This window comes from Anticarsia gemmatalis, chromosome 11, assembly GCF_050436995.1.
Source record: "Anticarsia gemmatalis isolate Benzon Research Colony breed Stoneville strain chromosome 11, ilAntGemm2 primary, whole genome shotgun sequence".
NCBI classification, from domain to species: domain Eukaryota; kingdom Metazoa; phylum Arthropoda; class Insecta; order Lepidoptera; family Erebidae; genus Anticarsia; species Anticarsia gemmatalis.
This window is the reverse complement of record NC_134755.1, coordinates 12971912-12989905: the sequence shown is the minus strand read 5'-3', so window position 1 is coordinate 12989905 and position 17994 is coordinate 12971912. Positions and strand designations below refer to the sequence as shown.

The following is a 17994-nucleotide window of genomic DNA, read 5'->3' as shown; positions in this document are numbered from 1 at the left end:
TCTATCAATATGTGTGACTACTTGTCATTGCATGGTAGTAATCATACACCACCCAGTTATGTGATTTTGCCACACACCACCTTATTTACTACTTAAGCGATTATTTTACAGGGTCAAAATGGTCTCTTTTCTTCGGAAAGTTAATAATATCCAATGATTCGCCACGTTTTGTATAAATGTATAGATTTTTTCTCCGTATAAAACTCAACTCATGGGTACTTCGTAAATGTAAACAAGTATAAGAGTCTAGCTTACATTATTACGCTCTGATGAAGTAATATATAGTAACCAAATACTCAGTTTCACTCACCAGCAAAAGGCATGGAAGACAGTACTCCGATCTGACTAAGGGTCATGCCGAGGTCGCAGGTGGCAGCCGTCACGATGATGCCCAGCCCGAAGATGTCGATGCCCATGGCGATGATCACCACGAAACAGGTGTACAGCATCAGGTAGTTGTATTTGCCATGACCTGGAATATGTAACAGCACACCTTGTTAAACAGTATAGTAATGTTTTGAGGAATAGGTTTTGGTGTTTCTTCAATTCAAAAAGAAAATATGCTATGCGATGGGGGATAATCTCTGGCAGGCAAAATTGCGACCTTAAATGTACATACAATTTTGTTCGTGGTCGTGTAATATTTATTTGCGCGATGCAGACTTCATAATTTGGCATCGATAGGTTGATAGTGTCTTCACTATAGTCTCATATATCTTTCCATAAGTGTAACTAAACAGGGTCGTACTACAACAATAAATTGTTGTTAGTAATACAACAATAATTGTCGGCTTTAACAATAATTGTTTTTAGACAGACTTAGTGCAGTATGATCGACTTTTGGAGCAATAACCAATTCAAATGGCTATCCATCTTAAACCTAACGTCAATGGCGTTGCTTTACCGTGACGATAACACTAATTATTGTCCTTTGCTATGAACTGAGGATAGCTATAGAAACGATATTTTTGAATTGTTACTTGCTATAAAACTATTTGAAAATCAACATGTTAATTACTGAATGTAGGTTGAGGTAACAAAAGGGACAGCGTTATAAGTCAAAGCGAGAAAGCAAGTGCATGGCTAATTAATCGAATTACTATAACGAGCTACTGCACCGAATAAACCTAGTTTTAAAACTCTAAGATTATTACATTCACTAGTTACTTAGTAGTTACATGTAATAAACACTAGATACATTATTATGTATTCATTTTAGTCTCCCTTGACTTTTAGGGTGAAAATGTCCTATGTCCAGATGATCCAGATTATAGTTAAAGAGTGAGCCAGATTTTATCAAAACATGTTTAGTAGTTTTGATGGGATTGAATAACAAACATCCAATTAACACAGCTACTGAATACGAGGTTTTAAATTCGATTCTCTAGTCGAGTAAAGTGTTATCGGTCTTTTATTTTAGATGGCGAAACGTGTATTTCATATACATATACATATACATCTTTGGGTACACCTAACAGGCGTATTATACAGGGTGTCCCAAAACTCAACGATAATCCGAGACAGGATGAAAAGCCAAGTCATACCGGTTCTAGGAAAAATAAAAAAAAAATTCCATGTCACTTAGTTCAGCAATAATAGACATTTTTCAAAAAAGTTGAAATTCCACACCCTTACTCGCATTTTCAAGTCCTGTAATCACGAATGTCACAATTTCGCTGTGTTTTTTTGAATTTCGTGATCCTCATTAAATATGCTAATAATCGTAAAACAGATTAATGCACAAAACATTGTTAATTTAATAAAAAAAGTTAAGTTTTAGTGAGTAATAGTTCACAAAAATATCTTTAGTTAACTTTGACGCTTCATATTGAAAAAAAAATGTACTACACTACCCTTGGCAAGTTATTTCAAAAGTTGGCGCATTTAATCAAGATTTCAAAATGGTGCAACACTTGCCACAGTCCTTGCCATTAAAAATGTTATTTTTATTTGAACGAAGAGTATCCCCGCAGATGGATCGGACGCAGTGGTACAATTTTATGGCCTCCTCGTTCCCCCTATCTAAATCCAGTAGATATTTTTTACTGGGAATACATAAAAGAAAAAGTCTATTCGAAATCAATTCAAAATCTATCAGAACTTCGCCAGAAAATTGACACAACGTCAGAGGAAATAAATGCGAGGAATTTTGCTTGACTGGTGCAAAGGTCATTTGTAAGGCGTTGCAGAGCCTATGTTCGCGCCAGAGGAAAGCAATTCGGAACTACTCTAGTTTAAGGAGAATAATTAAATAAGAACGATGGTTCGTTCATTGTTTTTTTTTTTAATTATTATTACTTATTATGTTTATTACATTAAATATTGGTTATGGACTGTCTAAATTACCTCTTTACTAAAAAGAATTGCTTTCCTCTGGCACGAATACAGGCTCTTCAACGGCGTACAAAAGATCTTTTCACCAGTCAAGCAAAATTCCTTGCATTTATTTCCTCTGACGTTGTGTCAATTTTCTGGCGAAGTTCTGATGGATTTTGTATTGATTTCGAATAGACTTTTTCTTTTATGTATTCCCAGTAAAAACTATCTACTGGATTTAGATAGGAGGAACGAGGAGGCCATAAAATTGTACTACTGCGTCCGATCCATCTGCGGGGATACTCTTCGTTCAAATAAAAATAACATTTTTAATGGCAAGGAATGTGGCAAGTGTTGCACCATTTTGAAATCTTGATTAAATGCGCCAACTTTTGAAATAACTTGCCAAGGGTAGTGTAGTACATTTTTTTTTCAATATGAAGCGTCAAAGTTAACTAAAGATATTTTTGTGAACTATTACTCACTAAAACTTAACTTTTTTTATTAAATTAACAATGTTTTGTGCATTAATCTGTTTTACGATTATTAGCATATTTAATGAGGATCACGAAATTCAAAAAAACACAGCGAAATTGTGACATTCGCGATTACAGGACTTGAAAATGCGAGCAAGGGTGTGGAATTTCAACTTTTTTGAAAAATGACTATTATTGCTGAACTAAGTGACATGGAATTTTTTTTATATTTTTCCTAGAACCGGTATGACTTGGCTTTTCATCCTGTCTCGGATTATCGTTGAGTTTTGGGACACCCTGTATATGCTTATTATGTAAAAGGTCTGTATTTTTTATATTTAATTGCAATATAAAGATCTCTTATTCATAAAAATATATGAAGTTATGAAAGGCTTATTAAGTGTTTTGTTTTTTCACTCCTCAACGACATGAAAGAGAGAAAACATTTGAGAAGTTGTTTGACTAAAATAGGTTTATAGTGCGTTTATGAATAAGAGGATTCATCTATAAAATCCAGAATTTACATTTTCATTGAAATGCAAAGTTTTTTTTTTGTATAATGCGAACATATAATAAATTATGTAAGTAATGATTCTGTCTATTGAGTTTAACTATTGAGTTGACTTCCATTTATCCGTAATGAGGTAATTAACCTTAAAAGATAATTGTTCTTCGCAACTGATAATGGTCAAGTAAAAAATAAACAGCTACTTTTTCTTTGTAATGGTAAATAGTAAATATATACCTTACAATTTTTCTAGTCATTTTAGCTAATATGTCAAAGTATTCTTTTACTAATGTATAAGGGGAGATCCAGAATAAACGAGAGGATCTTTAGTCTACCACACTCGTCAAGTGCGGATTGGACAATTTGCATTCTTTCTAATTAGTTTTTGAGAACTTCTATGCATGCAAAGTTTTCATGCATTTTTCATTAGTGTTTTAGCAAGTGACGTTTATTATTTCTTGTACTGTTACTAATTTATACGTGATAGGTATAACTCAAAATAATAATCGTATATCTATAGTAATATTATAAAGCTGAAGAGTTTGTTTGTTTGAACGCGCTAATCTCAGGAAGTACTGGTCCGATTTGAAAAATTCTTTCAATGTTAGATAGCACATTTATCGAAGAAGGCAATAGGCTACGCTATATCATCACGCTACGATCAATAGGAACAGAGTAAGAGTAAATTTTTTTTTCAAAAACGGGGAAAATTTTGACCCATTCTCTCTTAGGTGACGCAAGCGAAGTAGCGCGGGTCAGCTAGTGTATTATATTTTTACTAGCTGACCCGGCAAACGTTGTTTTGCCATAAAATTAAATAAAAAAACATTGTAGAGCGGGCAAAATTGTGAATCTAAACCATTCTCAGATCCCCTTGAACACACACAAAAAATTTCATCAAAATCGGTCCAGTCGTTTAAGAGAAGTTCAGTGACATACACACTTACAGATAATCATATTAAATTCTTAAATGTCACGGCATAGTAATATTATGTTATTCAAAATTTAAGTCAATGGACTCTATGAAATCCATAACATGTTTGTCAAAAACCAGAGATGCGAAGACAATTGCCATAATTATAATAACAATGCATTTTCACGCAGTATACGGTACGTTTTAGTAGTATTACAATATATTATACTTATTTCAATAATAACTGTAAAAAAGCAACTCTAAGACGTAAATACAATACGCGCCAAATAACTTTGTATGTCTGATAGTGGCAGCTAATAAATAAAAACAAAAGATTTAGGAGAGGAACAGAAAATACCGATGGCCTCCGTAGCGCAGTGGTTAAAGCGGTCACTACGCCAATACCAGTGTTCAAAAAGATCATGCGTTCCCTTCTCATACGGAATTAGAACGACCTCAGAGGCACGGTGGTTAAGGTGGCCGAATCGCCTCTACGAACTCGTCGTGGGGTCGAAATTATTTGTGTATCGCACAAATAGCTATTTCGGATCTTGTGGTATATTATGTCCGTTGTTTGTATGTTTGTAAAAGAGCCCTACACTAGAGTAATTCTTAGTACGAGAATGGTTTAAAAAAAATGCTCCTTGTTTGTATGTTTGTAAAAGTCCCTGCGACATGAGATCAATTGTTATTGATAGAGTACGAGTTGTTCCATACAAAGTTATTTAGCGTTAAGTCATGACTAATTTCTTGGCAATGACATTGAAAAAAACTTGTTACTTCTGATAATGTTTTTTCCTTACAAACGCAGAAACTATATTGTTTCTGAACAGTTAACCTTCAGTGATGAACAGGAAATTATATTTCAGGCAGTAGATATTGTATTTAGTATTTACAAAGTTGAATTATAAGTTATTGGGGAAAATTAGTATTAATGTACATTTCAGTACTTAATCAGCCTATTTATTGTTTAGCCCTTGCTTATCACGGTTTTTTATGAAAAATATAACCCACTATGATATTGCTTCTGCTCGCGACTTCATCCATTTAAAAATATTTTCCGAGGTGACAGTATAATTGTGTTAATCCAGGATCTCAGCTATAAAGTGTTGTCAATTTCATTTCAATCCGTTCAGTAGATAGTTATATCTTGATTAAATAACAAACATAATTTTAGCAATGGTTATATAATTTAGATAGGAAGATGTCAGGGTTCAGAAGTCTCAGGTTCAAATTCTGCTCAAAAATACGTTATAGCGCCTCTATCTCGAGGTAGTATTTTTACAGAAACCATCACACTTTTTATGTACATAGGAATACCATAACGAATTGAAAGTGCCATACTAATTTAGTTATTATCACGCGTAATTTTCGCGCAGAAATAACCAAGGACATGGTTTAACGTATGGCTGAAAGCGTGTAAAACCTGTAAATTACATATGTTAAATATTGATTACGAGAATTCCAGTTTTCATTTATTTTATTTTCATACTAACTTTACATGACTCGTATTAATGACAGTTGACATACAAATAATGTTGTTTTGTATCGAGTGTATGTTATTTCTAATTATTTGCCCTAATTAAGATATTTGAATTGAATTGATTTAACTCTAGAGCAAGAAGTGGAGGTTCATAAAACAATATTTATTGAGTTAATTAAAGCTAATTGATTCAGGTATATCTACGAACTTGGATGCAAGTAAAAAAAGAAAACGTTTCAAGACTTTAACTAAAAGTAACATTTTTTTTTTTTTATTTAGCCTGTTTCTATGTCCCACTACTGAGCAAAGGCCTAAAGCAAAGTAGCATTTATTTTGTATTTAAACTAGGGTACCACAACACAGATACAACTACTGCTATAAAACTATAGAGTAATGTAGAATCTTTATAATAAAATTAATTGTCCATATTTGAAACATGAAATTAAACATTTGTACACCTGCTGAAACTTACGTCATTATTTGTTTAGTGTATTCTGTAAGGAGCTGTATATATTGATAATTATGGACAAAACTATAGAGGATTCTTATTTGTGCTATCCACAAATAATTGTTTCGGGTCTGGTTGCACTTTGTGTCCGTTGTTTGTATGTTTGTAAAAGTCCCCGCGACACAAGAGCAATTCTTAGTGCGGGAGATGACTTATTAAATGAAAAAAAGGAAAAGAATAGAATATAGTGAGTTTGTTATTAAAATGTACTACAAAAATATTAATTTCTATGGCGTCCGCTATAGGCTGTTATCATATTGTCATACAACATTTCTTGATAACTAGCCTCGTGATTTATGTTGGCAACCAGGCAACATCAAGTGAAGCTGCCGAAAAAAAAGGAAGAAAAAGAAAAAAATGGCGGCTGCCTTTTATTTTTTTGAATGGATTACGTCAACTTATGTTTGTGAATTGTACTGTTATTCTTAGTTTAAGTATATTTTATCTATCTATACTTAATATTATAAAGCTGAAGAGTTTGTTTGTTTGTTTGTTTGTTTGAACGCGCTAATCTCAGGAACTACAGGTCCGATTTGAAAAATTCTTTCAGTGTTAGATAGCCCATTTATCGAGGAAGGCTATAGGCTATATAACATCACGCTACGGTCATTAGGAGCGGAGTAGCAATGAAAAATGTTACAAAAACGGGGAAAATTTTGACCCATTCTTTTAGGTGACGCAAGCGAAGTTGCGCGGGTCAGCTAGTCTGATTATAATTGTTTAATATAACATTTGCTTAATTTGAAAGGCTCCAATCGTTAGGACAGTATATTAATTTAACATTTACTAACTGTGTTGCAATGTCGGTAGTTTACTCTGATTTAGGCCCAACTTTATACTTATCATGATAAAACAGGCACTTGTAAAATTCTCGTATCACTTCAAGATATCAGTCTAGACAAAAGAACGTCAGATAAATATTGGTGTCAATAACACAGCTGCACATGTTTCCTCGGATAAGTCTCGAGATAAATCTTAAGATACGTCTTAAGATAGACTACCGGTGAGTACTGGTTAAGTAGCAGATAAGTACAGATAAGAGTGGTTCAAAATGTGCCAAGTACATGTTTGGTTATTTTTTTGTCATGTACAGTAGCGTGATAGCTTTTGATAGTGTTTTGCCGGCTTCATGTTAAACGAGAGGCCACCCGCGACTTCGTCTACGTGGAAACCCTTCCCGTGTAAATCCCGATTCCTCAGAAACTGGGATAAAAAGTAGCCTATGTGTTATTCTGGATCTTCAGCTACCTATATACCAAATTTCATCGTAATCGGTTGAGTAGTATTTGCGTGAAAGAGTAACAAACATCCATACATACATACATTCTCACAAACTTTGGCATTTATAATATTAGTAGGATGTTTTTTGTACTGAGAAGACTTGAGAAAATGAGTTCTTTCAAGAAAATCTGATCAATATTTATCATCTTCGATTATTTATTGATAGACGTGTTATCTTTAACAAGTCAACATTGTTTTGATATGTGCTTGAAAAGTATATCCGTACTATACGCGGGCCATAAAAAACGTGCTTACTACGTCACAATAAGGTGCAGCGCAGACGGCACACTTTTTGTGCGATCGAGTCTGCGGCGCTCAAAAAGTCTGCATGGCGCGCAAAAAGTCGGTCGCGGATTTTTCACAGACTTTCAACCTTCAACGCACACGACGCACATCTTCGATCATTCTGTCGGCAGAGTTGTAGGGACATAGACACTATGGAAATCGTGCAGAGATCGCGAAGTATTATTTTATTGAATTTATATCGTTACATCGACCTCTGGCGCCATGATCGCATGCGTTACGTCCACCCCTAGCAAATGCAGATACGTTCAATTTTTTTCACACACTTTTTGTGCGGCGCGGTGCGGTCTGCCCGAATTACACCGATTTAATGCGTGCCGGACTTTTTGCGCGTTGTGTGCGTTACTGCGTATAATTGCATAGGTTCTATTTTCACAGACTAAAAAGTGCGTCACGGATAGTCTGTCGTCTGCGCTGCACCTAAGAATAATCACATGAATGTGACAATGTGTAAATAAGAGCGAAATTCCGATAAAATTTAATGACGTAGTTCGTACGATTTGTTTGCAGAAAATAACGATCACTTGTTCCAATGGTGAAGTAAAACATCGTGATGCCACCTTGCCTGCCTGATAGTTCTTTAGAACAGTTCTTGAAGGCAAAGTCCCGCACTTGGCCAGTGTGGTGAATCCAAGGTCTAACCACTCCCTCATTACGGAAGGAAACCCTTGCCTAGCAGTGGGACGTTAATGGGGTATTAATATATTTAAGCGACATTAAAAAGGCGCGGATCAAAGAAAGTTTCCGCTACTCTTAAAAACATATATTATACAGCTATGTTAAATACCTAAACATGCAGTGATATATAATATATAATAGAATAATTTTAAAAATCTATGCGACAACAACACAGCACTTTGTTAACTCGTTTATTTTTGCAAGTCATCATGACTTTAGAGTTTTTATAAACTAATACTAAGATTCTAAAGAACGTGGATTTAAGAATATTTTTTTAAAACAACAATTATTGATAATGCCATTATGACTGTACAGTAAAGAGCTTAAAATATGTTTAAAAAGAAAGTGAAAAATCTACCGAAACTAAAATACAGAAGAAAAGCTGACCCAGAGTAGTGACAGCAGAATAATTTTACTTGCTCTTCCCACGCAAGTGGTCGAGGGTTTGTACAAGAAATAACCCACCAAGGACTTTTCGAAGCCATGTGTCTCAAAAATATCATGAAAAAAAAAATACAATTGAAAAAAAGCCGATCCTCAGACCTACTCAATATGCTCACAAAATTTCATGAGAATCGGTCAAGCCATTTCGGAGCAGTACGAGAACAAACATTGTGACACGAGAATTTTATAAATATACTAGCTGACCCGCGCAACTTCGCTTACGTCACATAAGAGAGAATGGGTAAAATTTTTCCCCGTTTTTGTAACATTTTTTACTGTTACTCTGCTCCTATTGGTCGTAGCGTGATGATATATAGCCTATAACCTTCCTCGATAAATGGGCTATATAACACTGAACGATTTTTTCAAGTCGGACCCGTAGTTCCTGAGATTAGCGCGTTCAAACAAACAAACAAACAAACAAACTCTTCAGCTTTATAATATTAGTATAGATGAATGTTCCATTAATGAGTTATAACAGAGTGTCACTGGAAGACCAGCCTCCCATTCAAATAGATATAAAATCAATTAAGAATACATTTAATTATGTAAATAAATTAATTATCGTTTATATTACAAATCCTTGTCGTCTGCTTTAGCACCTATCTTATTCAAATTAGCATTGAAAGGTCGTATATCAATTAATACAAGAAAATAAACAAAATATTTTGGCAATAACACTTGTTTGATTAATGCTTTTCTAATGGTAATATGGATTCTTTAAAATACCGCGTATAAAATTAATTTAATATAAGTACTATCATTTCATTTAGATCTTAAGGATAAAACATCTTAATTATTTAATTGTATCAAATGGCCAATATAAAAATCTTTTCAAGTGGGATTCACTGGTCTATGCCTTCCCCTGTGATTATAATGATGTATACATTATGTTTAAATTCGACACTTTTATTTTGTCATGTTACCTTTCTTACCTAAAAAGAAATTGTTACTAAATATATTTTAGTTAAAAAGCAATTGTTAATGCCTACTATGAAGCCTATTTTTTCTTTTAGACTGAAAAAACAGTAAATCAGTACTATTTAAATACAAACAAAAGTAAAAATAAATAAAAAACAGTCTACAATAAATCGTAAACATACTTCAAGGCCACTGATTCTGATTATATCGAATTGAGAGATCGTGAATAAACGACCATTCTTGTTTCTTTTGACACTTTATTCATAGTATTTATTTATTTCATTTTGTTTCGATAGATTATAGTACTACGACGTAGTAATAGTATTTTTTATATATTTTATTTATTTGTTGTAATAGGTATAGTACTACGAAGTAGTAATAGTAGTTTTTTTATATATATACATATATATCGTAGTATAAAAGCTTAGTATATATATATTATTAACATTAAAAAATTATTACTTTCGCATTTAAGACATTTTGTGCCAAATAAAACCCTAATCTCGTATTCACCAGTTTTCAGCTGTGGTTTCCTTCTAGACAATAATATGTCAAACATGTTACTCTACTAGACTAATAAGGGTTGTGAAGATATAAACAAGTAAGTGTTGTCAATAAAATCAGAGATAGTTTTGAGTAAACAATGGATATGGACTCCGTAAAGATGGTCAGCAATTGATGATGATGCAGTTTGAGCCTTATGTATTTTGTATTTACCTCCGATGAAAAATTATGATAAAAACATAAAAAATATATTCATTAAGAATTATTCACCTAATTGGATTTATGATTAAAATTTTTACCATTTATTCATCATTTTTGTTTATATCATTGACGTATAATACCTGTACGTAATTACATAATTACTTTTGTATTTATGCATTACAATTCTGCACTCAAAGTTATATTAATAAAACGGCCAATGAACTTGGTTCCACAATGTAATTATTACAACCCAAAGACGTTTATAAAAAAAAAATCTCATGCATACAATTTTCCTTACAAAGTTTTCCTTCAACATTTTAAGTGTTAATAAAATTTCTAATACATAAAAAGCCTTCCTTATACATTTAACTGATGTTTAATTGATACTTGGGACCTTAAGAAAACAGTTATTTTTATTGGGCTGCTTATTTTTCCTTCCCATAAGACATAACGGTACGTTTCCTTAGACCTTTCGATGAGGCCATACCAAGTTCACTCTTAGGTTGTTTGACAAAGAAAATGAATTGAAATGTAATTTTAAATGATGGTTAGTTTAATTACATACATAATATCCCGCATTTTATACCCGAATGTAAAGGCAGGGGTGTATTAAAAAACACGATTCGCCGTTAAGAATGATAGAGCCCCTTACCATACTAGTATCTGGCATGTTACCAAACTCCAGGCAATTATCTTCTTTTTACAATATAAAAAAGAAAAAACCAGAAGTACTCTGCCCGACTCTGGAATATAACTGAGACTTCATGATCAGCATTTGTGGATCGCACAAATAATTAATTGTTCCGCTTGGGAATCGAACCTAGGACCCCCCGACGCAATGGTAGCGGCGTGGTAACCTTATCCACTGCGCCACGGAGGCAGTCCCACATACGCTCGCACATAAAATTTTAATATTGTTAAGTGCTATATATTATTGGTTTCCCGATTTTGAAGTGAAACCGCCTTACCCGGTTTAGGTGTCTCACCGGTAGGGGTTAGTCCTAAAATTGTTACATTACCAAACATAGTTTGTCATTAATTTATTACCAAATGTAGAATTCACGTGTCTCTATAGTAATTTGTATATTGTACACGTATATGTCACGTTTTCGTACTTTTGTCTTGAATATGGCCTTGTAGCTATAGAATACCTGTTTACAAAAACCTTCACAATGAAAGAATCTAAATGAGGTCTTTACGCACTACACGCACCATACTTTAATTGTTTGAAACGCTAGATAGTAAACATATTAGTATTTTTTCTCACTTTGCAAAAATGAAGTAATTACTTTTTACTGAAATGATAAAATCACATTACTGTCCCACTGCTGCACTGGGCAAGGGTCTCCGCCCACACGATGGAGGGATAAGGCCCCGAGTCCAACACTGGCCAAGTGCGGGTCCACAAATTTATCACATGCTTATAATAAAATAAACTTGCCCAGTTACCTTTGTGTCTGGTAGCGATAAACTCTAAATCTACTTTTCGCGTCAAACTTATTATTTAACAGTTAACTTAGAAATGTTTCAGCTGAATATGTTTCAGATTTAGCACTTAAACTAAATAAAAATGAACATATTGATCCGGTTATCCATCCATTGGAAAACCTCTGTATAGTTACTTTACCTAACAGATAATTATAAATCAATTATTAAGGTGAAGTACCTGATGTTTATGCAACTATAAGGAAAGATCATTCAAGGTCAAATCTCGATAATAAAACAGTTGTTAAAGTAGGTATTTTGAATTATCTTGGCAATCAATTTTAATTGAAATCTCAAACCGGAAAATGCACCGAAACTGCAAAAATCTGGATTTACCTGGATTACCAGGTAACAGGCCTTATTTTATATGAATATTTTGTTTTTGGCAAGAAAGCTACATTTATAATCTATTAACACATCTTCAATGTAAAAATCACAATCCACCAACCTCGCCGATTTTATAGGCAACCGTTTTGAAGAACATCATGAAAATGATTTTGTATTTTCGAGCTTGTGTCTTGAGCTGAATAGTTCAGCAATTATCAATTAGACCAGATCCAGCTGGTAAATAGACCGTGTAGCCTAAAAATAATGAGGTGAGGCTTTTATCTCGCAGTGGTATAAATAAAGATGTGTGATTTGTGACTTTAACCACTGAATAAAATATTTCTCCATTTATGAAAAATCTTTACAACTTCTCCGATAATTTACGAGGCTTCTACGGTTTGACATCTTTATAATATGTAGTAGGTACAACAAGAGCAAGTTTCTTAGCTCAACTAAGAATAAAAGTACAGTATTACATACGTTGAATTAGTTCATAATAAGATTCATGACAAGGCAATATTAGCAAGTTTATATATCAATATGCAGTTCTATTAATAGCATAACTAGAAGATATTAATATGGAGATTTTTATACATTATGAAGTACACACGTAATACTAACACTGTCGTAACTACGCGTATAGTATTAATTGTTGGAGGTCTTCACGAAGACTGCTTCTGTTCTCTGTTTAGAAGGAGTTAGCTTATCACGAGAATCTGATTCTCGGGTCGGGTAAAAATTGCTTATAAGCCTATTTAATTTATATTTGGTTGCGTGCCGCGGCATTAGTTTTGTCTTATAACACGAGACCCTTTAGTAAGACTGGTTGTCACACTTTCAAGCTTCTGCCTACTGTTAACGACTGTCAATGATTTTTGAAAATGTCAGCCGGGACCCACGACTTAACGTGCCTTTCAAAACACGGAGTAATTCGATATGTAAAATATGTTTATTGTTCACCCATCCACGGAACAACCTCGGTGAGCGTAGCATAAAATCAGTGATCGATCCGTGCGGCTGTTGTTAAAAATAAACAAAAGAATAGTCTACTGTAGCTTAAGGCTGTACTAGTATTAAAATTATGATCTATTTGTCCTTAACCATCACTGATATGTATTAACTAAGGTGAACATACAAATAAAATACAAGTTATATGGTTTAAGTAGTCGACCTAGTGTCAAACTTGTTCAAGCCGCTCGAAGGCCTTTGAGGCTTGATAACCTATCTTCATTCATAGCAAATAATAAACATAGGTATTAAAATAGTGGCAACTATTTGAAAGCCATCATGCTGTACATTGCTGCCTCCCTTAGATTATAGTGACTAACACGTTACGTCAAAGCAGCAATGTACTATACATTGACCAACAATTCGACTCGTCAACGGAGATACGTGTTAAGCCAATATGCGGTCACCCGTCTAAAGGCAGTCCTTGCCTAAGGTTGCTTAACCTACTAAGTCAACTGTACCGACCGGTGAGTGCAACAGGTTATTTTCAAGGTTAATAAATCATTAAACTTGTTTTTTAGATACATTTTCCTTAAAATTATTTTATTTTATTGCTTTTGAAGTATAATTACGAAAAGTAACTTGTGATACTTTGTAGTGCATTTTGTTTTACACGTGTCAGTTGTAAAGCAATACAGCCATACATAAATATATTACGACTGTTACACCCAAAGGTGTAAGCAGAGGTGCAGAAAATACATCCACGTTTCGCTTTTAACAATTAAGTCCCATGTAATAGGGGGCGAGAAATCGTATATATTACCGACCGAGCAACAGAGGCAGTAAATATAATTCAAATGTGCCTGATTTTTACGTATAAGAGTACTATCGAACAAACTGAATCATGACCCACCATGTGCTTATTTTCTAAAACACGTCTATATAAACGTAGGTCGAAATTCGCTTGAACCTACGTTTCCTTGGTAACGAATTTGTTATCTGTCATTATTGCGCGTTATGTCAAATCTTTGTGCTTCAATACAATAATTCTTTGTTATCGTTTTTAACAGGCTCCATGGCGTAGTCGGTTGATGTTACAACTGCGACGCGTCAGGAGTGGGTTTCGATACCCACTCAGGACATGGCTAAATCGGCCATTATAGCAAATAATGTTACTATAAAAATTAAAATAATATAGGGTAACCAGTATAGTTATTACCCGGTTAGGGAATTTATACACAATTTTGGTCAATAGTATTCTAGTAGTACTCTATTATAAACGCAACTTAAATATTTTTTCTAAAGGAACATCAGTCATGTTTCATTGTTTCAATAACTTTGGAAACATTATAAATAAATTACCTATAAAAAACGACTTCTAAAATTTAAAAACTCAACGAAATCGGTACATCGCAATTCATTTGAACTGGTTTCTTTAGAAATTAAAATAAACGTATTATTGCTTAACGTTGGCAATCACTGTATGATGGGCAATGACTATAGTGGTTACCCTAAGCGTTTCACAGATTTCTAAATGACGTGCTTTTTGACATTTCACACAAATAGATTTTTTCGTAGTGCAAAGAGTTTAAACTATTAACATTCTAGATTCAAATTAAGAGTGATTTATCGAAAACGTATCTAGTACTGTGGTAACAAAGGTCAAAGTTGTCTCTAGTCGTAGATACATCATGACACAGTCGTATTCATGTTTAAAATGTCCTAAGTGCAACTTTGACGTTAGAGACGAAATTCTTATTGTTTTGACGGTTTCAAGCAAATTATCGGCAAAATGGGTCATGATTCAGTTGGTTCGATAGTACATTAAAATTTATACATTTGTAAATATTTTTTATTTTTACTTTTCATACACCAGCGCTGCCAAAATTATGTCAGAAAGTCGTGGGTTTGATTCCTAAACAAATTTTGTATGACCTTATAATACTTGTCTCCATTCTTACTGTACTATATTGTTAAAGTGTCTTCATCACAACATTTAAACAAGTCCAAATTTACCTCCCAATCACAAGGAACCATAAAAATTGTTTGTTAGTTTTTTGTAGGAAATAAAGTTAGATGGAAAATATTATTTTTACACCTTCGTTCATTGAAGATCAATAGTAATACTACTTTGCTATAAGTTATTAATACAATAGACAATACTTTACTGCAAAGATAATAAAATACATTTAGTGACAATGTTATGATTATCTTCCGTTTATAATTGTTATTTTAATTAAACCTCGTGTTGAAGAGCCTTTAAGAGATTCTGTAAACAATGTTTCATAGACGTTAGGTATGAGTTATGAAGTTTAAAGGCTGTTTTGCGGAAATTGTATTTCAGTTAATATTGTTCGAGGTGTTCATAACCAGTTGTGCTAACAGATCGGTAACCAATCGGTTAAGTAACCCAAGCGGGGACATTTCATAGATGAGTGACGTCCAAGATTTGAGTAGTGTCTCAGCGCTTCGGAGGATAGGTTCAAAGTCGGTCCCGATTGTTGTCAATTAAGATTACAAGTCATGTCAAAAGCCGGCATGAACAAATTTGACACCAGGTTAGCCACTAACGATACGATGAATGAATAGTTAATTAATTTGGACAGCCTAGGATTGCATAATAAAACAGATTTGTTCTTAATTATTTGGATATACTTTTGTGATCGTAACGACTATCATAAGTGTCAACGTGTGACGTGTGACCCAGTTAATGATTTGATTTTGATATTTGGTACTCACAGCATAGAATCATTTGCTTCAAATTATCAATATGAATAAACTCAGACACAGAGAATATTGTATGAACTCAGAAACATGTGTCCTTAATCAACAAATGAACATTTTATAAATCAAAGTTATTTTGCTAGAAAATACACGTTACGATTCAAAACATAATAAGATTTTTTGATCTATTACAGCTATTATGACTTGTACAATTGGAAATAATCAACCTACCAGACTACCAGTCTTAAGGATTCACAATCGAAATCTAAGAAAGATTGAATTCCTGAATTGTACATTCAGTAGAAATACTTCATAGTACTTACTAAGGGCTTATAAGGTACGATGGGATTGGCATCGTCATTAAAATACACGAAAATCCCTTATAATAAATAAAGATTTTAAAAAAAGCTTAAGTCCCCAGCGTGGCGGACTCAAGGCTTAAACCCTCCCTCATTCCAGGAGGAGACCATTGCCCAGCAGTAGGACATCCATGAGTTAAATCTATTTTCATTATTATACAAAAGACTTATATTATAAATTTAACCCATTACTGTCCCACTGCTGGGAAAGGGTCTCCTTTCGTAATGAGGGAGGGGTTAGGCCTTAAGTCCACCACGCTGGCCAAGTGCGGGTTGGGCTTATATTGTACAAAGGTTATTGCTCCCACAATATCTAACTCTATTAATCTTATCATCAACTCACCGGTGATTTCCAGCGCCTCTTCATAGCTGTACGTCGTTTTATCACTAGATTTGTGACCTGTACTGTTCATCTCTAGATCACCTAGGTCATTGATCACGGTCTTCATTTTATCTTTTGAAGCCATTATTTTAATATTAAATTAAGTTTTTACAGAATTTTATTTTGAATTTCAAATAAAAATTTTTTTTTTGGATTTTTTTTTCTTGCAGTCTATATCATGATTATTAATTTTAGTTTATTTTTAGAATCACAGTCACAATGTGCAATTGATTTATTATTAAACTTATATTTATTTATTTACAGCTAAAACTTTACTTAAAAAAATAAACGAAACACTTTTATTTACTAAAATAAATTAATATTTCCAACACTCAAAATTTTAAAGTCTAAACACTCAATCATATTTTTTTTTAATACGTAAATATATTTTTGTTCCGAACGTTTTGTATGTCTGTCAAGTGTCACAGTAGTGGCTGAACTGTTCTTAAGTCACGTTTGAATCGGAAGGTCGTCGTGTTATCAAAGTAGTTTGTTCTGCATTGCGCTCATCCGAAGCGATATGACTTAACTGCAAAAAAAACGAAAATGACTTAATTACATATACCAAAATTATCATTTACTAGCTGGCCCGCGCGACTTCGAGAATGGGTCAAAATTTTTCCCGTTTTTGTAACATTTTTTATTGCTACTCTGCTCCTATCCGTCGTAGCGTAATGATATATCGCCTTATAGCCTTCCTCGATAAATGAACTATCTAACACTGAAAGATTTTTTTAAATCTGACCAGTAGTTCCTGAGATTAGCGCGTTCAACCAAACAAAAACTCTTCAGCTTTATAATATTAGTATAGATTCAATTCCCGTTGGAAGTGAAAAACTTCTCGCTAAAGTGCAAAAAGTCATTGTCGAAATATTCCATATTGGCGCGCGAATAAACAACAACAACGGAATCTATAAACTTAAAAACGGTCTTGTGTAAAATTTACAAATTTGCAGTTACGTCGCTGTCGCTCTGGATGAGCGATTTGTTGTTATAAAAAACGCTATCTTTTACCTAGTTGGCCAGTATTGTTTATTCGGGGTCAGTAGTATAAATTATAGGCATTTTTTGCTAAGACTGTTGACGTCTGATTGCATGATTATTGAAGATGGTTTGCAACCACGGTCAGAGCTGCGGAAATATCGAATCAAGGTAGTGTATGGTCGGTTTAATTCCTGTAGAATACTCGGTAATAATCATGCAATGGAAAAGAAGACAGTTTATTGAATACAG

The 17994-nt window shown here is 33.6% G+C and overlaps 1 protein-coding gene across 1 annotated transcript in view; it reads right to left on the bottom strand.

Moving 5' to 3' along the window:
- LOC142976481 (synaptic vesicle glycoprotein 2C-like) overlaps positions 1 to 17195 on the bottom strand; it is a 30291-nt gene extending 13096 nt beyond the window's left edge. Inside the window, exons 1-2 of the mRNA XM_076119876.1 lie at positions 16723 to 17195; positions 311 to 472 (exon numbers count right to left, since the gene is read on the bottom strand). Of these exons, the coding sequence (XP_075975991.1) occupies positions 311 to 472; positions 16723 to 16846 (286 nt within the window). The 5' untranslated portion in view covers positions 16847 to 17195. The remainder of the gene's footprint in view (positions 1 to 310; positions 473 to 16722) is intronic.
- Between the last annotated feature and the right edge of the window lie 799 nt (positions 17196 to 17994).